At 36.4% G+C, this 26,643-nt stretch overlaps 2 protein-coding genes across 7 annotated transcripts in view; one reads left to right on the top strand and one right to left on the bottom strand.

Annotated features, from left to right (window-relative positions):
- Positions 1-2,158: 2,158 nt before the first annotated feature.
- On the bottom strand, positions 2,159-10,650 carry LOC128655635 (gastrula zinc finger protein XlCGF66.1). 3 transcript variants are annotated; one of them, XM_053709225.1, is made up of 5 exons: positions 10,548-10,650; positions 9,643-9,748; positions 5,886-5,990; positions 4,614-4,761; positions 2,159-3,770 (listed from the first exon to the last, which is right to left on the bottom strand). In XM_053709225.1, exons 2-5 carry the CDS (start codon positions 9,718-9,720, stop codon positions 3,676-3,678), a joined length of 426 nt encoding a protein of 141 aa, XP_053565200.1. In that variant the 5' UTR covers positions 9,721-9,748; positions 10,548-10,650; the 3' UTR covers positions 2,159-3,675. The 3 variants fall into 3 exon arrangements, with proteins under 3 accessions (XP_053565200.1, XP_053565199.1, XP_053565201.1); XM_053709224.1 differs by having other exon boundaries at positions 10,517-10,643; XM_053709226.1 differs by having other exon boundaries at positions 10,580-10,634.
- Positions 10,651-10,689: 39 nt separating this feature from the next.
- LOC128657177 (oocyte zinc finger protein XlCOF7.1) overlaps positions 10,690-26,643 on the top strand; it is a 221,488-nt gene continuing 205,534 nt past the window's right edge. For all 4 annotated transcript variants that reach the window (XM_053711424.1, XM_053711426.1, XM_053711427.1 and 1 more), the window contains exons 1-2: positions 10,690-10,814; positions 12,128-12,233. In XM_053711424.1, the coding sequence (XP_053567399.1) occupies positions 12,156-12,233 (78 nt within the window). In that variant the 5' untranslated portion in view covers positions 10,690-10,814; positions 12,128-12,155. The remainder of the gene's footprint in view (positions 10,815-12,127; positions 12,234-26,643) is intronic.

A 26,643-nucleotide genomic window follows, 5' to 3' on the forward strand; every position in this document is an offset into this window, starting at 1 on the left:
GAGGGTGTGTGTGTGTACCATTTATATAAATCAGAGGGTGAGAGTGAAGAGACTAGAGGGTGTGTGTGTGTACCATTTATATAAATCAGAGGGTGAGAGTGAAGAGACTAGAGGGTGTGTGTGTGTACCATTTACATAAATCAGAGGGTGAGAGTGAAGAGACTAGAGGGTGTGTGTGTGTACCATTTACATAAATCAGAGGGTGAGAGTGAAGAGACTAGAGGGTGTGTGTGTGTACCATTTACATAAATCAGAGGGTGAGAGTGAAGAGACTAGAGGGTGTGTGTGTGTACCATTTATATAAATCAGAGGGTGAGAGTGAAGAGACTAGAGGGTGTGTGTGTGTACCATTTACATAAATCAGAGGGTGAGAGTGAAGAGACTAGAGGGTGTGTGTGTGTACCATTTATATAAATCAGAGGGTGAGAGTGAAGAGACTAGAGGGTGTGTGTTTGTACCATTTATATAAATCAGAGGGTGAGAGTGAAGAGACTAGAGGGTGTGTGTGTGTACCATTTATATAAATCAGAGGGTGAGAGTGAAGAGACTAGAGGGTGTGTGTGTGTACCATTTATATAAATCAGAGGGTGAGAGTGAAGAGACTAGAGGGTGTGTGTGTGTACCATTTATATAAATCAGAGGGTGAGAGTGAAGAGACTAGAGGGTGTGTGTGTACCATTTACATAAATCAGAGGGTGAGAGTGAAGAGACTAGAGGGTGTGTGTGTGTACCATTTACATAAATCAGAGGGTGAGAGTGAAGAGACTAGAGGGTGTGTGTGTGTACCATTTATATAAATCAGAGGGTGAGAGTGAAGAGACTAGAGGGTGTGTGTGTGTACCATTTATATAAATCAGAGGGTGAGAGTGAAGAGACTAGAGGGTGTGTGTGTGTGTACCATTTACATAAATCAGAGGGTGAGAGTGAAGAGACTAGAGGGTGTGTGTGTGTGTACCATTTATATAAATCAGAGGGTGAGAGTGAAGAGACTAGAGGGTGTGTGTGTGTACCATTTATATAAATCAGAGGGTGAGAGTGAAGAGACTAGAGGGTGTGTGTGTGTACCATTTACATAAATCAGAGGGTGAGAGTGAAGAGACTAGAGGGTGTGTGTGTGTACCATTTATATAAATCAGAGGGTGAGAGTGAAGAGACTAGAGGGTGTGTGTGTGTACCATTTACATAAATCAGAGGGTGAGAGTGAAGAGACTAGAGGGTGTGTGTGTGTACCATTTATATAAATCAGAGGGTGAGAGTGAAGAGACTAGAGGGTGTGTGTGTGTACCATTTATATAAATCAGAGGGTGAGAGTGAAGAGACTAGAGGGTGTGTGTGTGTACCATTTATATAAATCAGAGGGTGAGAGTGAAGAGACTAGAGGGTGTGTGTGTGTACCATTTATATAAATCAGAGGGTGAGAGTGAAGAGACTAGAGGGTGTGTGTGTGTACCATTTATATAAATCAGAGGGTGAGAGTGAAGAGACTAGAGGGTGTGTGTGTGTACCATTTATATAAATCAGAGGGTGAGAGTGAAGAGACTAGAGGGTGTGTATGTACCATTTATATAAATCAGAGGGTGAGAGTGAAGAGACTAGAGGGTGTGTGTGTGTACCATTTATATAAATCAGAGGGTGAGAGTGAAGAGACTAGAGGTGTGTGTGTGTACCATTTACATAAATCAGAGGGTGAGAGTGAAGAGACTAGAGGGTGTGTGTGTGTACCATTTATATAAATCAGAGGGTGAGAGTGAAGAGACTAGAGGGTGTGTGTGTGTACCATTTATATAAATCAGAGGGTGAGAGTGAAGAGACTAGAGGGTGTGTGTGTGTGTACCATTTATATAAATCAGAGGGTGAGAGTGAAGAGACTAGAGGGTGTGTGTGTGTACCATTTATATAAATCAGAGGGTGAGAGTGAAGAGACTAGAGGGTGTGTGTGTGTACCATTTATATAAATCAGAGGGTGAGAGTGAAGAGACTAGAGGGTGTGTGTGTGTGTACCATTTATATAAATCAGAGGGTGAGAGTGAAGAGACTAGAGGGGGTGTGTGTGTGTACCATTTATATAAATCAGAGGGTGAGAGTGAAGAGACTAGAGGGTGTGTGTGTACCATTTACATAAATCAGAGGGGAGAGAGTGAGAGACTAAGAGGTGTGTGTGTGTACCATTTATATAAATCAGAGGGTGAGAGTGAAGAGACTAGAGGGTGTGTGTGTGTGTACCATTTACATAAATCAGAGGGTGAGAGTGAAGAGACTAGAGGGTGTGTGTGTGTACCATTTATATAAATCAGAGGGTGAGAGTGGAGAGACTAGAGGGTGTGTGTGTGTGTACCATTTATATAAATCAGAGGGTGAGAGTGAAGAGACTAGAGGGTGTGTGTGTACCATTTACATAAATCAGAGGGTGAGAGTGAGGAGACTAGAGGGTGTGTGTGTACCATTTATATAAATCAGAGGGTGAGAGTGAAGAGACTAGAGGGTGTGTGTGTGTACCATTTATATAAATCAGAGGGTGAGAGTGAAGAGACTAGAGGGTGTGTATGTACCATTTATATAAATCAGAGGGTGAGAGTGAAGAGACTAGAGGGTGTGTGTGTGTACCATTTACATAAATCAGAGGGTGAGAGTGAAGAGACTAGAGGGTGTGTGTGTACCATTTATATAAATCAGAGGGTGAGAGTGAAGAGACTAGAGGGTGTGTGTGTACCATTTATATAAATCAGAGGGTGAGAGTGAAGAGACTAGAGGGTGTGTGTGTACCATTTACATAAATCAGAGGGTGAGAGTGAAGAGACTAGAGGGTGTGTGTGTACCATTTACATAAATCAGAGGGTGAGAGAGAAGAGACTAGAGGGTGTGTGTGTGTACCATTTATATAAATCAGAGGGTGAGAGTGAAGAGACTAGAGGGTGTGTGTGTACCATTTACATAAATCAGAGGGTGAGAGTGAAGAGACTAGAGGGTGTGTATGTACCATTTACATAAATCAGAGGGTGAGAGAGAAGAGACTAGAGGGTGTGTGTGTACCATTTACATAAATCAGAGGGTGAGAGTGAAGAGACTAGAGGGTGTGTGTGTACCATTTACATAAATCAGAGGGTGAGAGTGAAGAGACTAGAGGGTGTGTGTTTGTACCATTTATATAAATCAGAGGGTGAGAGAGAAGAGACTAGAGGGTGTGTGTGTACCATTTACATAAATCAGAGGGTGAGAGTGAAGAGACTAGAGGGTGTGTGTTTGTACCATTTACATAAATCAGAGGGTGAGAGTGAAGAGACTAGAGGGTGTGTGTGTACCATTTACATAAATCAGAGGGTGAGAGTGAAGAGACTAGAGGGTGTGTGTTTGTACCATTTACATAAATCAGAGGGTGAGAGTGAAGAGACTAGAGGGTGTGTGTGTACCATTTATATAAATCAGAGGGTGAGAGTGAAGAGACTAGAGGGTGTGTGTGTGTACCATTTACATAAATCCGAGGGTGAGAGTGAAGAGACTAGAGGGTGTGTGTACCATTTACATAAATCAGAGGGTGAGAGAGAAGACAAGGTAGGTTTATGTACCAAATAGATTTTAGCATTGCAATCTGTCTGTACTGAGGTTCATTATTTTTATAGGGTGAAATAATAACAGAATCAGGTGGTTTTTTTTAAAGTGTGAAGCTTATACAATAGATCACTCACTTGCAGAGACATCTGATGGCTGAATATCCTGTACAAGTTCTCCTTGTGCTCCTGTGTCTAGATTTTCATCTCTGTGACCTGTTAGTTCTAATAGAGAATAAAATGAGTTTATTTTGCTAATTAAACAATGTACAATGTACTCTATTAGAATTGTTTAAAGCTGATCTGATGCTGGATAAAGCTACATTTCTCTATCAGCCAATGCGCATCACAACCTAAGAATGTGACGTGCATTTCCCGCTAGTCTGTTGCTTAAAGTGATAGTAAAGTCTCCCCTTTATAAAATCAGATGCGGAATGTTAGTGATATTTTAAATGGAGTTTAATTCATCGGTTGTAATGAAGATGCGCTATAAAACTTACTTTTTATTATAGATATGAAGTTCAGATAGCTCGCGCCCGCCACCCAGTTCAAAATTACATTTTTCTGTGCGCTAACGGTTTCAATTGTTCTCCAATCAGCACTCTAGCTACAACAAAAGTTACATATGGGGAGAGCGCTGATTGGACAATTCAAACCGTTAACTCACAGAAAATTTGACTTTTGAAGTGGGAAGTGGAGCATTTGAATTTCATATCTATATTAAAAAGTTATTGCGCATCTTCATTACCACTGATGACTTAAACTCCATCCAAAATATCACTAAAGTTACAGATCTGTTTTTTATAAAGGGAGACTTTATCATCACCTTAAATAAATTTGTGCATATAAAAATATTCATATACAATTGCATTACTATCCCTGACAAACGTTTTGCTTCTCACACCCTTGTAAAAAATGTTTTGATATTTATTGGGTATAAAACTTGTTTAGAATCAGACAGCTCATTAGATTAACACACATGACGGATTGTAAATTTACACTCTTTCAGTTACTTCTGTAGTGTTTGTGCATTTCCTGAGTGAGATATTTATTACTACACAGCGTTACCTGAGCTCTCATTTCCTGGGATCTCCATAGTCCTTAGTGCTTGTTGAGTCTCCATCATGACGTCCTTGTAAAGCTCCTTGTGTCCCTCTTTATACTCCCACTCCTCCATAGAGAAATACACAGCAACATCATCACACTTTATAGGCACCTGAAACACACATAACTCATTCAGTACTGACACAGGGACTGGTTCTGTCACACACTTTTACTGACAGAGCCAGGATAATGTTATTGAGAACATCCAGAGACACAGACATAAGTTAGGAAAATATTCAAAGGGACAGATAGGTAAGTAAAGAGTTATTGAGCCCTGGCACTAGTATAATGCCCCATTCCCCAGCAGTGCGCACCTCTATAATCAGTCGGTGAATGCTGCTGCAAAGGGGGGGGGGGTGGATTTTTCCTGTAATGGTGAAATTCTATAGAGAACATTTTCCAACCAAAGACCAAAGGGTTCGAATGTGACATTTAGAGACGAATATATGTCACCACTAACCAGAACAAACTATTAGAATCTAGATTACAAGTCAAGAGAGACTTTGGTCCGTGTTATAGTATTTCTCAATTTGGTATTAGAATTCACTGGTTAAAATATTTCTGAAAAACTTATTTGTTGAGGGCAACTTAGTTAGTCCATCATATGCTTATGAGATGCGCTAAATAGCGTGCTGGCCAAACTTAGCATAATATTACCAACCGAATATCACGTGCACAATGCATAGAATGATAAACTTTTAATATCGCTTTTAAAAGCTGTAAACTGTTTCAGTGAACGGGCATTATAAGCTCCATAACCCCTCGGCAATAAACACATAAAATGACACACCCTTATAACATTTAACCTCTTAATTGGCAGGACCCACTACAATAATTCCCCACAACCACTATACCCCCTAACAGCCATTTTTCAGGTGCTTGTAACTTTTTTTTGCATAAACAAATTTCTTTGAAATGTGCCAGCAGCTTTGTGGGCATCCTCAGTGATAAGAAATGCTAAAAACTTTACATAAATATTTGAATATTTTTGGTCTAATATAATAATATATTTTGGATGTTTTGTTTTTCAGATTACCCTTGCTTTTTAAAGTATATACACAAAGATACATATGTTTGGTCCTTAGTATGAAAAGGTTATGTACCCCATGTATAGAATGAGCGAGGGCATGTTAGGCTGCAATCAGCATATTCTAATCATTACAAACCATGTTAATATGTGTAAATAAACAAATACAGCCAGTGACATGCAGCTGTTATTATAACATATTCCATCACCTCCCCTGTCAGCAGGTACATGATCTGCAGGGTGTGGGTCAGTATCCTCTCTGTTGTCATCTTGTCCCCGGTCATGTCACTCGCTGTCAGTGAGTTAGTCACACGCTGCAAGAGTGAAACGTAAAAACATCACTGACCCCTCTCACATCACTTGTATGTATCCTGTTATCACATTCCCCATCTCATCATGGTCACATGGAAAACCATTGCAAAATATCTGCACCTACAGTAAATATTGAATATATGCACAGTATATATCAGGAATTAATTGTTGCATTGCAAAATATCTGCACCTACAGTAAATATTGTATATATGCACACAGTATATATCAGGAATTAATTGTTGCATTGCAAAATATCTGCACCTACAGTAAATATTGTATATATGCACAGTATATATCAGGAATTAATTGTTGCATTGTAAAATATCTGCACCTACAGTAAATATTGAATATATGCACAGTATATATCAGGAATTAATTGTTGCCTTGCAAAATATCTGCACCTACAGTAAATATTGTATATATGCACAGTATATATCAGGAATTAATTGTTGCCTTGCAAAATATCTGCACCTACAGTAAATATTGTATATATGCACAGTATATATCAGGAATTAAGTGTTGCATTGCAAAATATCTGCACACACAAATATTGTATATATGCACAGTATATATCAGGAATAAAAGGGATATTAAACAGTATGAAACTGTAATATAAGATGTTTAATTATATGTAGCTAAAAAAGACTTTCCATTATACTTTTATTATTTATTTTGTTCCCTTTTCCTGTAATTTAACAAAGACATTTTTTGATTTCTAAATTCCACTGAGTTTCTATAAAGTATGGGAGCTGCCATGTTTGAGCTTAAAGGGACATAAACTCAATTTTTTTCTTTCATGATTCAGATAGAGCATACAATTCTAGCCAAATTTCCAATTTACTTCTGTTACCACATTTTCTTTGTTTTCTTGTTATCCTTTGTTGAAAAGCTGGGGTGTAAGCTCATGAGTGTGCACGTGTCCACAACACTATATGGCAGCAGTTTTGCAACAATGTTATACATTAGCAGGAGCACTAGATGACATCACTATTTCCTGTCATGTAGTGCTTCAGACATGTGCACGCTACCTACCTAGGTATCCCTTCAACAAAGAATAACATGAGAACAAAACAAATTTGATTATAGAAGTAAATTGGAAACTTTTTAAAAATTGTATTATTTATCTAAATAATGAAAGAAAACTTTTGGGTTTACTGTCCCTTTAAGTTGCCCCTTATCTGTTTTCCTGCTGAAGAGAATTAGAGACAGATATAAAACAGGTAATAAAAGAAGTCATTTCACACAACTTTCAGAGTTTGTCACAGAAAATTTTGCCAGCCGGGTTGTATTATGAAATAGCCGGGTGGCATTATGAAGTGGTGTGTGAGCAGTGTAATATTTTCTAATATTATATAATTTTCTGCATAATTTAGCATAAATGTTTTTAATAATTTGTGATTTTTTTTTAATTTTTTTTTTTAATATTAGCTAATTTTAACTTAATATTGGCTAAAATTTTAGCAGGTGGTCAGTAAAACCACCCGTATAGTGCACCCGTTAAAAGGTTGCTAGCTTTATTAACACAAACAGAGATAAATAGAAAAATAGTTTAAACATGGCGGCGTCCATTACTTTATAGAAACTAAAGTCATTTATAGAAATTAAACCTTTAGACATATATTTTCAATATTTAAACTGATATAATTGTAAAGATAAATCTACATAGTATTCTAAGACTAATCTTTGCATTGAAAACATCATAATGTCTAGTATTTATTTACTGTTTAATATTCGTAACACAGTGTAGGAAGGGCGCTACAAAGCAGAGTAAAATGTGTCAAAATGATAATAATAATGTGCGCACGGTACATAAATAATTAATAAAAAATATTATTTTAATTTGGGGTTCAATGTTGATATAAAATTCACTATTAAAACAAAACTCTGAGCAAAAAATAATAAAAGTCTGTATATGATCAGGAGCTGCGGAATAAGGTTTGCGTTAAAAGGGCAAGTCAACCAGTACCTTCATATATTGGTTGATTAAGTACAAGTGGTTATTGGGAGATGTCCCAGGACTTTTGAACCGTAATCCACATTTAAGCTTATGGACTGTCATTTTTGAGGACTTTTAATGTTATAAACTGTGACTCATTTTATGAATAGTGATGTTTTATTATTTTTTGCTCAGAGTTTTGTATTAATAGTCAATTTTATATCAACATTGAACCCCAAATTAAAATATTTGTATTAATTATTTATGTACCGTGCGCACATTATTATTATTATTATTATCATTTTGACATATTTGACTCTGCTTTGTAGCGCCCTTCCTACACTGTTACGATTGTTATATTTCATATATTTAGAAAGGAGATATTTTGGGAGAGGCAGTAAGTCAGGAGTATTGCGCAACACTTATATTTTTACTTTTTACAGTTTAACATCCCTTGCAAAATATCTGTGAACACAATAACGTTTTTACATATGCACAGTATTTCTTAGCAATTAAGAGCCGCATTGGAAAAGATCAGCATGCAAAATACATTTTATAAGCATTTAAATGGTCATTTTGTTTTTAACATTCACACTGATTTGCAGTCCAGGGGAAAAACCCTTAATAAGCTTTTTAAATATATCCTTTGCTGTTGAGAATTAAGGAAAAATATAACTAAGCTCCTGCACTGATCAATCAATCACTGTCTAATATGTTGAAAGGTCAGTTTCTGGATTCTGCAAGATTTAGGCTCCAGTATCTTTACGTGCAGTTGGAAAAAAAAAAAAAACCCACATACATTATATAGAGATAAATTACAGGATATCCAGGTAACATGCACAATGAAATTACCAGGATGTGAGTAGACTAACCAGCTAGCGGGTGTACGTGCAGGTATTATGTATATATGGAATATGTACACTTGCTTATGGCCATTCTATACAATAGCGCTTCCTCTTCTGCACAAATTACTACTTGTTTATACCATATAAATATCAGTTTATTCTTTATTAGCCTAAGCCTGACATCACTCCATAAGCAACCTAAGCTGCCCCATGGTCTGTGTATGGGAATGATGGAACAAACTACAACAGGCTGTTTGAATTTCTACAAGAGAATATTCACAGAAACATTCTACTTTTTTATATTTGCACAAACACCTTAAAGGGACATTCCGGTCAAAATTGAAATGCACATAGATGAATTACATCTCTGAATAGAAATATACATGTATTGGCAAAAATGCTTCTAGTAAAGTTATCACTGTTTTAGTGTTAACATTTTTATTTGCACATGCATGTAAAGCACAGCTAGATATTCTCAGTGCACCAGCACTAAATACTGCAGCTGCTCAGATAATCAGTGGGGCTTGTATCATGCCAGCAAATAACAATTCGAGTCATTACCAGATGGTATAAGCTCCTTAGGCTCTCTGAGCACGTGTTGTGTTCAAAATGCTGGTGCATAGTGCATACTTAAATACACTTTTAAAACAGCTATAACTTTTACTAGAAGCATTTTTGCTAATGCATATATATTACAAAACTGCTTCTATTCAAAGCTGAAATGTATCCATGTAAATTCCAATTTTGGCTGGAATGTCCCTTTAAACACTGGCTTCTTCTTTTCCTCTGAGCATCTGTCACTTCTTGTTGCTAAGCAACTAATACACATATTCCCTGCAAGAGGTTACTGTGGTGTCGTTATGTTTTCTCACCTCTCCCGTCAGCAGGTAGAGAATCTCCAGGATGTGATTCAGGATCTGCTCAGGCAGCTTCTTCTTCATCTTGTTCATGGTCAGTAATATTCTGTAACACTAAGACCTACAGCAGTAGCACATACATGACAGAAATTACACATATAAGAATAATAGCCATACATACACTTATACACACACACACTGACCTATGCATACATGTGTAGCCCACATATATCTATACAAACTCACATATACACTTCACATACATGTATGCATTCATATACACACACACACCTTATAAAAAAGACAGTTCCATCTGCCACACACACAGCGCCCTCCCCAATACATTATATACAGATATATAGTAAAGAGAGGCTCACTCTGCATATCTCTCTCACACACCCCTTCCAGTACCTTATATAGAGGCATTTACTATTTAAGAGATGTTCGTTCTGTGATGCACACATTTCCCCAGTGCTTTATACACAGACACATCACCAGTTAGAAAGTTGCTCAGATTTAACCCAAATATCATACTATAAAGAGGTCCCCTCTGTCTCACATACAACTCCATCCCCAGTATCTTATATAGTGAAATATAATACTATAGATAGGTTCCTCTGCTTCTCTCACTTTTCCATCCCCAGTACATTATATATTAAAGAGAGGTTCCCTCTTCCTTTCTCACACACACAGCCCCGTCCCCAATACCTTACATATAGATTTATAATATTGTATACACAGGTTCCCTATGCTATGCCTCCGTTACACATAATATTGTCGAGAGGTTCCCAATCCCATCTTGTATAGAGATTCCCTCTGCCTCTCACATACGCAATCATGCTGAATCAGCTCCCTGCCAAAGCCTGCTGCCTAATAAACACACACATACCGTCTTAAGTACAGTATATAGAAGTATATACCAATATACAATTATGTATTTGCTCATATTTGTCTTTGTGAAACCGCCATATTGATACTTTTCATTATAGCAACTCGGTCCCTTCGAGCTGAAGGACCTGTGACGTCACAAGACTGCTGCTGTAACCACACAGGAAAGAGGACTGCAGGAAGTTTAAATGCAGCTTCCGGTAGCTCTTAGTGCATTTAGATCGCTACACACATCACATGTAGTTATTGTTGTATGTAAAAAGCTTTTTCCGTCTCAGCACTCAGTACAGTGGTTTCATGTAGGTAACTGTGTATGTCAGATTGAAGACCTTTTTAATAATAACTATTTAAAACGTACTGCAGGCGATTTTGTATGTGAAGCAGAGATAACTTCCATATACAATTATATATCTGTATTTAAGGTACTGCCTGTGTGTGTGGAAGAGGGAACATGTGTATAATATTGTATAACTGTATATAAGGTACTGGGGAGGGGACTGTGTGTGTGTGAAACAGAAATAACCTCCATAGTCCATACACAATTGTATATCTGTATATAATGTACAGAGGAGGGGGCTGTGTGTGTGGGGGAACCTCTCTATAATATTTTATAACTGTATATAAGTTGCTGGGGATGGGGCTGTGTGTGTGAGGAAAAGAGAACAGCTATAATATTGTAAAACAGTATACAAGGTACTGGGGAGGTGGCTTGTGAGAGAGAGAGGAAACTTATGTAATATTATATGTTTGTATATAATGTACTGGGGAGGGGGTCTGTGTGGGACAGAGGGAACCTCTTTATAATATTAGTTATGTGTTTATAAGATACTGTGGATGGGGGGCTTTGTGTATGTGAGGCAGAGGGAACCTCTCTATAACATACAACTTTATGGGGGCTCTGTGTGTGAGGTAGATGGAACCTTTCAATAATATTATATATTTTTATATGACATACTGGGCGGCTGTGTGTGAGACAGAGTGAACCTTTCTAGAAATATTTTATATCTGTATATAAGATACTGATGAGGTGTCTTTGTTTAAAGCAGAGGAAACCTTTATATAAAAATTTGTATCTGTAGATAAGGTACTATTGAGGTGTATGTGTGTGAAAGAGAATCAGGGAGCCTCACTATAGTATTATAGCTTTGTAAACAAGGTATAGTGGTGGGATATGTGTGTGTGTGTGAGTCAGAGGGATCCTCTCAATAATATTATATATCTGTATATAAAATACTGGGGAGGGGATTAAGTGTGTGTGTGAAATACAGAGCTAGACTCTTTATAATATGAACTAGCTCTGTATAAGGCACTTGTGGTTTACTATTACTTATGTATTGTATAGTACACCCTCTAAGCTCCCTTCTCTTTTATTCAAAAACAAAACAACCTTTATCATCAGTTATGAGTGTGTGTGGAATATGTGTGTATATGCATGTATACATTAATATGATGCATATATATGTAGGTATAAGTAACCTGGGTATTTGTGAGTTGGTGTATATATGTTTGGGATATACATGTAAACAGCTATATTTCAGGTGTGTGTCTATAGTATGTGTGTATCGCCAGTAATCCCTCTGTAATTTCTGTCATGTACGTGCCACTGTTGCAGGTCTTAGTGTTACAGAATATCACTGACCATGAACAAGATGAAGAAGAAGCTGCCTGAGCGGATCCTGAATCACATCCTGGAGATTCTCTACCTGCTGACGGGAGAGGTGAGAAAATATAACACCACGTTAACCTCCTGCAGTGAATATGTGTATTTTTAGTTGCTTAGCAACAAGAGGTGACAGATGCTCAGAGATAAAGAAAGAGCCGGTGTTTTAAGGTGTTTATGCAAATACAAAAGTGTAAATTCACCTGAGGAGACCGTTACTACCCAATAGCCTTTTGTTATTTGTTCTATCATACCCATACACAGGTCAGCAATAGGCAGCTTATGAAGCAATGACAGGTTTATGTTAACAATAATAAACTAGTCTTTATATAGTATAGACCATTGTTTCTCAAACACAGTCCTCAAGTACCCCCAACAGGCGAGGTTTTCATTATAGCTGAACCAGTGCACAGGTGAAATAATCAGCTGATTGGTAAGAGAAGGTTAGTAACAATAGTGTTACTGATCAGCAGATTACTTCACTTGTGCACTGCTTCAGCTAATAAAAACCTGGTCTGTTGAGGGTACTTGAGTACTGCCGTTGAGAAACACGGGTATAGACAAGTAGTAATTTGTGCAGAAGAGGAAGTGCTATTGTATAGAGTGGGCATACGCATGCGTACATTTGCCATATATAGATAATAAGACAAAAAAGGCAGCACACATGGTATCCAAATAAAAAAACAGAACTTTATTACGGCATTGCAAAAAATACAAACACGAGGAAAAGGCTATGACTAAGTGCTGCATGGCTATGACTAAGTGCCGCATGGCACGAAACGCGTAAGGACACGTCCCCTTTTCCTTGTGTTTGTGTGTTTGTATTTTTTGCAATGCCGGAATAAAGTTCTGTTTTTTATTTGGATACCGTGTGTGCTGCCTTTCTCGTCTTGTTGCATATATTCGGGACACGCTCAGTCCTCCATTTGGCCTGCACCTCGAGTCTTCAATTGTGAACATTACGGAACTGCTGTTCTATGCTGTCTGTGACCAGAGGCTGTTGCTGATCTACAGAGGTATTCCTGGAGCCACACTATCCCCCCTTCACATATATAAATAATACCTGCACGTACACCCGCTAGCTGGTTAGTCTGCTCACATCCTGGTAATTTCATTGTGCATGTTACCTGGATTTCCTGTAATTTATCTATATATGTTTTTTTTTTTTTTTAAACTGCATGCAAAGATACTGGAATGTATCTTACAGGAGCCAGAAATTGACCTTGCAATATATTACACCGTGATTGCTTGATTAGTGAATGAGCTTAGTTATATTTTTCCTTAATTGCCCATTGCAAAGGGGATATTCAAAAAGATTCTTAAGGCTTTTGCCCCTGGACTGCAAATAAATGTGAATGTTGCAAACAAAATGACCATTTAAATGCTTATAAAATGTATTTTGCATGCAGACCTTTTTCCAATGCAGCTCTTAATTGCTGAGACATACTGTGCATATGTAAAACCTTTATTGTGTAGACAGATATTTTGCAAGGAATGTTAACTCCTTAAGGAACAAACAGTAAATACTTGCTAGACATCATGATGTATTTAAAGCAAAGATTGGTCTTGTAAATAATATGTAGATTGTATTTTTACAATTATATTATTTGTTTAAATATTGAAAATATGTCTAAAGTTTTCATTTCTATAAATTACTTTAGTTTCTATAAAGTGATGTTGAACTAGTTTTCTATTTATCTCTGTTTATGTAATTAAAGTCAGTGTTCTCCCTAGGACCTTTTTAGTGGGTGCACAACCCGGCTGAGTTTAGTGACCACCCTGCTAAAATGTTAGCCAATATTACGTTAAATTATTGCACAAATTATCATGAAATAAATTTATGTTAAATTATGCAGAAAATTATATAATATTAGAAAATATTACACTGCCCCACACTACTTCATAATAACACCAGCTGTGAAATTCCTTCTTTTATAACCTGTTTTATATCTGTATCTAATTGTCTTCAGCAGGGGAAACAGATAAGGGGCAACTTAAGCCCAAACTTGGCAGCTCCCATACGTTATAGAAACTTAGTGGGATTTAAAAAAACAAAAAATGTCAGTGTTAAATTACACGAAAAGGAAACAAAATAAATAATGAAATTATACTGTAGTCTTTTTATCTACATATATTTAAACATCTTATATTATAATTTCACACTGTTTAATATCCTTTTAATTCCTGATATATACTATATGTATGTGTGTGTGTGTGTGTGTATGGTAGCAAAAACTTGCACTCACTGGTCTTTTCAAACACCAAACATTTATTGTAAACGTTTATTGTAACGTTTCGGAGACAGAGGGGATACTCTGTCTCCGAAACGTTACAATAAATGTTTGGTGTTTGAAAAAACCAGTGAGTGCAAGTTTTTGCTACCATTATCTACTATCCACTAGCACCCTGGCAGCTGAATTTGGAAGTGAGAGTGCTTTACTGGACTTGATACAGGTGAAATAAAAAGTGATTAATTCCATATAAACAAGTGACGTTTTGGGGTGTTCACCCCTCATAAGACCAACAATTGTACAGAGGGAATCGAACATTTTTATACCTATTGAAACTCCACCCACTGTGCAAAAAACGCCAAACTGTTGCCATGACAACCATAGAAAAACCAAATACATTGTGAATGGTCATAGTTACTAATCCTGTGTTAATATTATACAGTGCAATAATAAACATATAGTGGGACCATTTGCAGAACATCACTGAGTATAGTCAATCCTTGTTGGTGATAAAAATAAATTCTCTATTTAATATTATCACAAACCTCAGTTGTTATTCCTTCACTGAGAAAATGACATCATAAGCCCCGCCCTCAAACTTTGTGTAACAATAACACGGGGATGTATCAATGTGTACTATCCAAATCAGTGTTTGAATGTGTATAAAGATACAAATGCCTAGTGTAATCACTTTCAACTCCTATAGGCGTGTCTATAGTTCTATATTGGACTTAGCAATAGAGATAACAAATCTATATACCAGCTATTGTCTAAGATATCGCTCCAAATGTATCCTCAGAATTACCTACATGTAGACAAACTGATCAAAATATTTTCAAAAAATAAAACATTTCCTTATATAACTGCTTAGTTTATTTTCATCATGATGTAACTGAAATGAGACTTTGACATTTAAAGATATATATATATATATATATATATATATATATATATATATATATATGGACCATACACATAGTGAAAATTACGTATGCTCCCTGATGCTAACTTTATCTATGTGTTTAATTCTATATGTTTAACTTGACTTTTTGATTGCATTTTTATGTTTTTATTTTTTTAAATATTTTGATCAGTTTGTCTACATGTAGGTAATTCTGAGGATTCATTTGGAGTGATATCTTAGACAATAGCTGGTTTATAGATTTGTTATCTCTATTGCTAGGTCCAATATAGTTGTATGTGGTATAGAGGCGCAGGTATTCCCTTATTCGATGTTCTAGAATTGCCTGAGAATGAAAGGACTTTATTTCTATGTGTGTAGATCAACACCACATAATTGATGCAGTATACTTACTCTGAAAAAGTTCAGAGTCCGGCTCCCTCTTGTTAGTTAATCTGTGTGATGTGTTGAGAATAAGAATTTCTCAAATCCTGTGTAGTTCGATAAAATCGGAATCCGGCTCCTTATGCAGCGCACCCGCTGATATGGTGAAAAGAGTCCAAAGGACAGCAAGCAAAAGTTTGTATATAAAATACAAATTTATTTTAAAACATGTCACTATGGACAAGAAGATAAAAGCTCAAATAAAAAGCTCTACGTGTTTCAACGATATTTCGTCTTTCTCAAGAGCAGTAAAAAATTATGAGATGCTGCCTTTGGGTTTACACAGGTGCTTTTGCTGAGAAATGAAATTTTTTTACTCTGAACTTTTTCAGAGTAAGTATACTGCATCAATTATGTGGTGTTGATCTACACACATAGAAATAAAGTCCTTTCATTCTCAGGCAATTCTGGAACATCAAATAAGGGAATACCTGCGCCTCTATATCACATACAACTACAATTTTAAGCAGTCTCATTTGGGAGAGACTGATAGAAGGCTGCGGTACACACAGAGGGGAGTATTTTTACCATTTGTGCATGAATATTGTTGGTAACATCTAGCATATTGTTGGAAGCAAGAAAAGGATTTCAATGGCACTGCCTTTTTTAATTCTTGTGACTAGGGATGCACCGAAATTTCGGCCGCAGAAAGTTTTGGCCGAAAATGGCATTTTTGGCTTTTTCGTTTTTCGTTATTTTCGGTAAAATTATTGTGTAGCATGTTTCAAATTTGATGCTAGCCTAGAGCTGCTGTTTAAGTTTATTACTTGACTTACTGTTCTGCATATGAGTTTTCTAGGACTATAATTGGTAAAAAAAACCCCTGTTAAATATGATTATGTTACATAGCACTAAATGAAGAATAATACAGTATATTGATATTTATAATTGTTTTAAGTAGGGATGCACCAAAATTTTGGTCGCAGAAACATTTTGGCCGAAAATGGTATTCTTTTTTGCCTGTTTTTTTTTCTTAGTAAAATTATTGTGTAGCATATTATTGTTTTAAGATATTTTTGTCCAATTTTAGTGTCTTACTTTCAATAAAAGTGTGAGCTTTTTTTATTGGCTCTAATTATGCAAAAAAAAAAAAAAAACTAAAAAAAAAAAATTTTGAAAGAATAAATTTCGGTATCAGTTTCGGTTTTCGGCCAAGTGCATCCCGGATTTTCGGATTCGGTTTCGGTCCAGAATTTCCATTTCGGTGCATCACTACTTGTGACTACACCCTATATAGGTTACTGGTTTCTGTTTCATATAACCATTGGGTAGATGGTGCTGTGTATTATATATATTACAGAAAAAACATAGGCCCAAAGGCCATGAAAGAATACACAAATAGCACTCTTGTAGTCCTCTTGTGACACACTATGTGTGTAATTTTAGAGATAGAGTACCAATGGTAAGGGGAGTACGCTTGAATAATTAAAACATAACTTTTATTAGTACGCAAAAAAACGGAGATAAAATAAAGGGATGTGCAATTAAAAACAATAGCTACCTGGGGAGTGATAAATTATATATCTTTTATCACTGTAGTGTCTGGATATGACAGTTCTCGGTTGTTGTATAGATAGGGTGTATACAATTGGAATATAGAGTATGCTAACCCCTGCACTCTTAAGGATAATGTTGATACTCAATGTTTCATATATCAACACTGGAGTTAATTATTAAGGTTAACCATAAGTTTATTGCAGGGAAAAAGTCTTCTTATATTATTCAATTGTTACACAAAATATCTTGAAAATCTACGATATTAGAATTGTATGGAGCACATGAATGAGGGCAAAACGTGCATCATAGGTTTAGCAATCAGTGTGCTTGGTGTATACTTAGGTATTCATATTAGTATGTTCCTTGTAACACAAGCTGAAACGTTGTATTTTAATCTCAAATAATAGTTTTGTGATCTTATGTATAGTAAACGATTGATTTTAAACCACTTGCACTTCTTGTAAAGTACTTATCAAATAAAGTTAATATTTCACACTGTATAGTGAATTACAATTACGAAATGTGAATAAGTTTATTTGAATTACTGAGAAGATAGCTATGGGTATAAACAAGCTAAAGCATATGTCAGCAGAGTCTTATAGTCAGCTTAAGGTTGTTCCATATATCTTGTTATAGTCAGAAATAGTCAACCCTTATATTAATATGAACCAGCATACATCTGGTATCATATTATAATTCACCCCTTATAGAGATAATCTTAAATAATTGTTGATTGACTTAATAGCATATATTGTGTGATGTATATGGAGCCTACTCAATTGCTGTACTATTAGATAGTGTAGTTGTCACAGTGTATTGTTATTAGGCAGAAACTCTTATCTGCTTCTGCACACTAAATGTGCAGCTTCCATGTATGTATCACTGACTCATGCTGTGGATTAGCTATTATAGGCCTAGATTTAGAGTTTGGCGGTAGCCGTGAAAACCAGCGTTAGAGGCTCCTAACGCTGGTTTTAGGCTACCGCCGGTATTTGGAGTCACTCAAAATAGGGTCTAACGCTCACTTTTCAGCCGCGACTTTTCCATACCGCAGATCCCCTTACGTAAATTACGTATCCTATCTTTTCAATGGGATCTTCCTAACGCCGGTATTTAGAGTCGTTTCTGAAGTGAGCGTTAGAGCTCTAACGACAAAACTCCAGCCGCAGAAAAAAAGCAGGAGTTAAGAGCTTTCTGGGCTAACGCCGGTTCATAAAGCTCTTAACTACTGTACCCTAAAGTACACTAACACCCATAAACTACCTATGTACCCCTAAACTGAGGTCCCCCCACATCGCCGCAACTCGATTAAATTTTTTTAACCCCTAATCTGCCGACCGCCACCTACGTTATACTTATGTACCCCTAATCTGCTGCCCCTAACCCCGCCGACCCCTGTATTATATTTATTAACAGTACAAAAAATGGGTATATATGTGAGCGCCAATATGTGTAAAACACAAATGGCAATAGATCTTAATAAAATATAATATAGGGGTCGGCGGTGTTAGGGGCAGCAGATTAGGGGTACATAAGGATAACGTAGGTGGCGGCGCTTTGCGGTCGGCAGATTAGGGGTTAATTATTGTAAGTAGCTGGCGGCGACGTTGTGGGGGGCAGGTTAGGGGTTAATAAATATAATAGTTAAGGGGAATTGTGTGAGAGAAACAATGCGCTAGATAAGATCTGGGCTACACATAAAAAACAGGCAATCCCTAAGCCTGAAAACAATCAAGAGTACAAAAAATGGGTATATATGTGAGCGCCAATATGTGTAAAACACAAATAGCAATAGATCTTTTTAATATTGGCTTCTATATCAATATCTTTATTATTATCCTTTGGTTTTATTTCGGTTAGTTTTAAAAAGAGAACGGTCCACTAAGTACTGGTAATATGAATTATAAAATATAAAATAAGAAATATATGAAATACAGAATGTAAATAATCATTAATTTTATTGTTAAAATTTAATTATTAATTCATAAAGAAAAAAGTATATAGAACGAACAATAAATATACAAAAGCAATAATACTAGTGATACACCTCCCTATTGGTACCAATCTTATAGTTAAACTAATTATACTTGTGAATAAAATATATATAAACAGTCTAAAAGAATATATGCACTAAAAGATTCTTTAAAAAAAGGAACCTTAAACAATTATCCTGAGTTTAAAAGTTATAGCAGTTGGTATGCTTACAATCTGGCTTAAGCATATATTTAAAATGTCCTTTTTGTTTGAAAAAGTGATCCACTCCTGTTTAAATTTAAATCTGATTGAGCAGTATAATCCACTTGTTATCACAATAAGCCAGCATGTGTGTCATATCACAGTATTTCCCAATCTCTATACTTCATCTTTTCCACGTTTCACTGTCCCTTTAAACATAATATCACATGACCGTTATGCCTTTATAAGCCCTCCTCTCTAATTCATCGATGCTTGGTAATTTGATTCACATGAGGAGTGATAACAACTTTCAAGAAGCTCTCTCCATTTTCGTCAAGTTGTTTTGTAACTTTATATCTGCAAAGTTCTCTTCAATCACAGGACAGCATACTTCATTCTGAAACGCTAACTGACATTCAGCGTGTCTGCAGTAGTTCGGCGTCTGACGTCATCAGCACTCCGGGAGTCAGTGTCGCAGCTCCTCTCTGTTGCCGGATTCAACACTGCTTCTCAGGACAACTGAATTGCTATCAAGCATAGTCTTCACAAGTACACGCTGGTCATGAAGTGTTGGGTATCGTACTAAACATAAAGTTATTGCTGAAGTTACGCTAATATCATATGTTCCTAAGACTGTATATACTAACTAATCAAGCTTATACATATACGTTACTAATGGAAAGTGTGCATGTTTAACATCCTCTGCATATATCCTGGTTATTTCTGCATACAATACACTGCCATAACAATTCTGCTGCATTCATAAATAAGGTTGCATATGAACTTTACTAACCTGAACTTTAAAGCATTGTACCTGATTGATAAGCTACAATCTATTTAAAGAGATACTAACAGAGCTTCAATTACATAAAGTTATATTTTATTCTATATCCAAAGAGATTATCTATTGTTTAGCAAATGCTATTATAGTACTTAGGAGAGTATTAGCACACTCACATTGTTGTGCATATCTCCAACAACTAAAGATAGTTGTTATTTACTTTTGACCTAAACAGGTCACCCTCAGTCAATGAGCATAATAAGGTTCCTAGTTTATCAAGGTACCTAGGTTTGGTGTGAGACTGAGTGGAGTAGATACAACTGGGTTCATATTAATTATATAATAAATCCTCACATATTACCAAGCCACCCTTAACCCACTTGTATCTATAATGGATGTTACTGAATTGTCCAACCGTGTTGGAACCCTTTCTCAAAATATGGATATAATGATCCAGGGTCTTAGGGACCTCCAAGTTGAAAATCAGGAACTACGAAAATATATTAGAGATCATGTACCTACTCAAACTTTACCAACACCTCTTGTTTTTCCTGAGCCACAAATATGTCCACCTGAGAGATTTTCTAGAGACAGAACTCAATTTAGAGACTTTAAAAATTCATGTACTTTATTATTTTCATTGAAACCAAGAACCTATCCTACTGAAAGGGTTAAAGTTCTAACGGTAATTTCTTATCTCACTGGTGAAGCCAAGGCATGGGCTAATGCATACTATGAGAAAGAAGATCCTATCTTAAACTCATTAGAATCATTTTTTAATGCCATGTCCTTACTATATGAAGATCACGACAAACAAGCTTCAGCAGAAAATTCTATCAGACATCTGCGACAAGGTAGACGCCCTGTAGAAGAATATATAACTGATTTCAAAAGATGGGCACCTGACACACAGTGGAATAACCCAGCTTTGACAAATCAATTCCGTATTGGATTAGCGGATGCTCTAAAAGATGAATTGGCACGTGTGGTTATTCCTAAGGACTTAGAAAATCTTATGACCTTGTCTATATCTATTGATCGTCGTTTGAGGGAAAGGAAGATTGAAAGAGGGTCATCAGAATTATCCACCAAGAAAGCCTATAGCTCTCATTCAGTTTCCACTGTCCGTTTAACAGATGAGCCTATGGAGATAGGTTTTGTCAAAGGTCCTCTTAAACCTGAAGAAAAGGCTAGACGAAGACAACTTAATCTTTGTTTATATTGTGCTGCTAAGGATCACGGAGTAAAGGAGTGTCCAGTTCTGTTAAAATCAAAAAAGGGTAAGCAAGAGATAGCTCATTTAAATGAGACTGTTATAAAAAACTCATCTCACTTTACTCTTTCTGTTTGTCTACAGTGGGATCAACATCAACTTAAAGCCCAGGTGGTAATCGATTCAGGAGCAACTAATAATTTCATTCATTCATCCTTTGTTGAAAATCACAAGATTCCTATAATTAAAAAATTAATTGCATTACCTATTCGAGTTGTTGATGGTTCTTTTATCAATTCAGGTCCCGTTACCCATCATACTGATCCATTATCATTAACATTTTCATCAGGTCACTCTGAATTGTGTACCTTTGAGGTTATTCATTCCCCTTTGTACCCCATAATTCTAGGACTCTCATGGCTAAAGAAACATCAACCAAACATTTCATGGAATAGTGGTACTATTTCCTTCGACTCACCATATTGTAAAAAACACTGTACACAATCACAAACTATATTACAGGTTGATATCATAAATATACCAACAGAGTATTCAGATTTTTATGATGTTTTTGATAAGGTTGAGGCTCAATCTCTACCTCCCCACAGACCCTACGACTGTCCTATCGATTTAAAACCAAACAGTAAAATCCCTTATGGTCGTATATATCCACTCTCTGAACCAGAACTGCTTCATCTCAAAGGATATCTTGAGGAAAATCTAAAGAAAGGTTTTATTCGGCCTTCTACATCTTCAGCTGGTGCCGGGATCTTTTTCGTGAAGAATAAAGATGACAGTCTCAGGCCTATAATTGACTATAGACAACTGAACAATTGTACAATAAAAAATAGATATCCTTTACCTCTTATTCCAGAACTCATAGAGAGGTTACAGGGTGCTACCATTTTCACCAAGCTGGATTTGAGAGGTGCATATAATTTAATTAGAATTCGCAAAGGTGATGAATGGTTAACTGCCTTTCGCACTAGGTATGGTCTCTATGAGTATTGTGTCATGCCTTTTGGTTTGTGCAATGCACCTGCAACTTTTCAGTTTTTCATTAATGATGTTTTCAAAGATTTACTTGACACATACATTGTCATTTATTTGGACGATATTCTCATTTATTCAAATTCCAAAGAGGATCACATACAACATGTCAGAACAGTTCTTTCAAGATTAAGACAGAACAACTTATATGTTAAGGCAGAAAAATGTATATTCAATTCTGATACTATTTCTTTCCTGGGGTATCATATTTCACCAAAAGGAATATCCATGGAGGACAACAAAGTACAAGCTATCACTAACTGGCCTATTCCAAAAAATAAGAAAGAGCTCCAGAGATTCCTAGGATTCTCAAATTTTTATAGAAAATTTATTAAAGGTTTCTCTACTATTGCAAAACCTCTCACATTACTCACCCGAAAGAATAACAAATACCACTGGAACCAACAGGCAGATGAGTCTTTTAACGCTCTCAAACATAGTTTCATTACCGCTCCAATTCTACAATTCCCAGATCCATCGAAACAATATACATTAGAAGTAGATGCATCCGAATTTGCAATAGGAGCCATTCTGTCTCAAAAAGATTCTTCTACCAACATGCTTCATCCTGTTGCATATTATTCTCGGGTTATGAATTCGGCCGAAATTAATTACCCAATTGGGGAAAAAGAACTTCTAGCCATCAAGGCTGCATTAGAATTTTGGAGACATCTATTAGAAGGCGCAAGATTTCCAATCATCATATTTACAGATCATCGTAATCTACAATATCTAAAAACTAACAAAAGTCTTTCTTCCAGACAAGTCAGATGGAGTTTATTCTTTACTAGATTTGATTTTATAATCACTTATCGTCCAGGAGTAAGAAATACAAAGGCAGATGCTCTATCTAGATATTCAACTCCATTAACTGAGAGTTCTGAACTAAACTCAATAATACCACCAGAAAAATTCATTGGCCTCTTAGTGGGAAAAACATCTATTCTCAAAGAACAACAACAGAATGATCCATTGATTAATGATTCTAGGATTCATAAAGGTAATGATGGATTTTTTTACCATGGTCATGCACTGTATGTTCCAGAATCTCTTAGGAATGACATTTTAGCTATGGCACATGATATTCCACTTTCAGGACATCCTGGTTTCAAGAAAACTCTTCATTTAATTCAAAGGGATTTTTGGTGGCCGCATATGATTCAGTCTGTAAAACAGTACATACAAGGGTGTGCTGTATGTACCAAATGTAAATCTCAAAGAATTCACCCTTATGGTTTACTTCTATCTCTTCCAATCGCTGACAGACCTTGGCAAGATATTGCCCTAGACTTCATTGTCGATCTACCTCCCTCTTCTAACAACACAGTAATCCTGGTTGTTGTGGATCTCTTTTCAAAAATGGCACATTTTATACCTATTCACACTTTGCCAACAGCTTCAGAAACAGCAGAATTGTTCATCAAACATATTGTCAGATTGCATGGGTTACCTAAGTCTATTACGACTGACAGGGGTACACAATTTACCTCTAGATTTTGGACACAACTCTGTTCTAGTTTGCATATTGATCGCCGTTTGAGTTCAGCTTACCATCCTCAAACAAACGGTCAGACCGAAAGGACTAATCAGAGTTTAGAGCAATATCTAAGATGCTACTGTACATTTCAGCAAGACAACTGGTCTTCTCTTCTTCCTACTGCTGAATTCTCATATAATAACACCATTAATTCATCTACCAATACAACTCCATTTTTCATCAACTATGGGTTTCATCCCTCTTATCATCTTCTTCAAAGATCAGAAAGTTCTTGTCCCTTGGTAAATGACACTGTGAATACAATTGCTGAAGGATTCATTCAACTAAAACAGATTTTACTACAATCTCAAGAAAGGCAAAAACGTTATTATGACTTAAGGAGAACAAAACCTCCTGAGTATAAGGTGGGAGATCTAGTTTGGTTGTCTTCTAAACACTTGAAGCTTCACATTCCCAGTAAAAAGCTTGGTTCTCTGTTTATTGGTCCTTACAAAATTATTAAGATTGTTAATGCTAATGCTGTCACTTTACAACTACCAAGTTCTTTTAAGATACATCCAACATTTCATGTATCCCTTTTGAAACCTTATGTTCCAGTCAGAGATCAAGCCTTGACAACTCAAGTTCCGACACTCATTGAGGATGAATTATCATATGAAGTTGATTCCATTTTGGATTCTAGATTCTATAAGAATTCTCTACAGTATTTAGTTCGGTGGAAAGATTATTCATCAGAAGAGGATTCTTGGGAACCATCCACTAACTTATCAGCCCCTAGATTGGTATCTCTGTTTCATCGCAGACATCCAGACCGTCCCAAACCCTGATCTGCGGAGCAGATCGTTAAGGGGGGTGTCCTGTCATATCACAGTATTTCCCAATCTCTATACTTCATCTTTTCCACGTTTCACTGTCCCTTTAAACATAATATCACATGACCGTTATGCCTTTATAAGCCCTCCTCTCTAATTCATCGATGCTTGGTAATTTGATTCACATGAGGAGTGATAACAACTTTCAAGAAGCTCTCTCCATTTTCGTCAAGTTGTTTTCTAACTTTATATCTGCAAAGTTCTCTTCAATCACAGGACAGCATACTTCATTCTGAAACGCTAACTGACATTCAGCGTGTCTGCAGTAGTTCGGCGTCTGACGTCATCAGCACTCCGGGAGTCAGTGTCGCAGCTCCTCTCTGTTGCCGGATTCAACACTGCTTCTCAGGACAACTGAATTGCTATCAAGCATAGTCTTCACAAGTACACGCTGGTCATGAAGTGTTGGGTATCGTACTAAACATAAAGTTATTGCTGAAGTTACGCTAATATCATATGTTCCTAAGACTGTATATACTAACTAATCAAGCTTATACATATACGTTACTAATGGAAAGTGTGCATGTTTAACATCCTCTGCATATATCCTGGTTATTTCTGCATACAATACACTGCCATAACAATTCTGCTGCATTCATAAATAAGGTTGCATATGAACTTTACTAACCTGAACTTTAAAGCATTGTACCTGATTGATAAGCTACAATCTATTTAAAGAGATACTAACAGAGCTTCAATTACATAAAGTTATATTTTATTCTATATCCAAAGAGATTATCTATTGTTTAGCAAATGCTATTATAGTACTTAGGAGAGTATTAGCACACTCACATTGTTGTGCATATCTCCAACAACTAAAGATAGTTGTTATTTACTTTTGACCTAAACAGGTCACCCTCAGTCAATGAGCATAATAAGGTTCCTAGTTTATCAAGGTACCTAGGTTTGGTGTGAGACTGAGTGGAGTAGATACAACTGGGTTCATATTAATTATATAATAAATCCTCACAATGTGAAAGTAAAGATAGTATTAGGAGCTCCAGTTGTCCGTATGGGAGACTTTCAGCAAAGTGACAATTCAGTCTGATAACTCCAAAAGCTGTACTTATATTTGAAAACAGTTTCAAAGTTGAAACTGGTACCTTATTTAGATCCGCTTCCAATGCTCGTCAGTTTAGGGGAGACGCCAAACACAAAGTCCCGTGTCGATCCTTAGACACGCCCACAAGTGCGGGAAATGACGTCAGCGGTTTAGTTCCGGACTTCCTTGGTAACGTCCTTAGCAACGTCTCTGTTGCTGTATCCTCAGTGTATCATCCGTATTGGTAACGCGTTTCAGCTCCTTGGAGCCTTTGTCAAACCATAGGCGGAATAATGGAAATAAGAATTTTAATGAAAATTGGAATCATGATAGGAATTATGATAGGGATTATGATTGGAGAAATCATAACACGGAGGGATCAGAGATAATAAGAGAGAATAATGTTCCCTTATATAATAGATTTGCTCCTTTGGAAAGAGAGCAAGGTATGGTAGATAACCATGGCTCACAGACCGAAAGACATACACAAAGTTATGCCAATCCCTCAACAGCTACTAATCATCATTTTTTAGGGAGAGGACAGAACACGTATAACGAACCAGTGTTAGAAGCAAAGGAACAAAGATTAGGTCAAAGAAAAAGAAATCACTCAGGAGGAGAGGAAAACGGGGAAGAGGCCTACAGAAAGCCAACAGACAAAAGAAAGAAGTGAGTAACAATAAGGAAAATGGTATTTATAATTTGAGTAACTATATTCTAAAAGATGAAGAAAAAGATGTTCTACTAAAAGGCCTTTCTTTTGC

The sequence above is a fragment of the Bombina bombina genome, chromosome 4 (genome assembly GCF_027579735.1).
Source record: "Bombina bombina isolate aBomBom1 chromosome 4, aBomBom1.pri, whole genome shotgun sequence".
NCBI lineage: Eukaryota > Metazoa > Chordata > Amphibia > Anura > Bombinatoridae > Bombina > Bombina bombina.

Bases quoted from the DNA above. Each gene is read 5' to 3' on its own strand.
- LOC128655635 (XM_053709225.1), bottom strand. From the start codon at position 9,720: ATGAACAAGATGAAGAAGAAGCTGCCTGAGCAGATCCTGAATCACATC. The intron at 4,762-5,885 runs GTGATGGAATAT...TGTGTGTTTCAG, and splicing joins TGTACCTGCTGACAGGGGAG to GTGCCTATAAAGTGTGATGA. The intron at 3,771-4,613 runs GTAACGCTGTGT...ATTCTCTATTAG, and splicing joins CCCAGGAAATGAGAGCTCAG to AACTAACAGGTCACAGAGAT.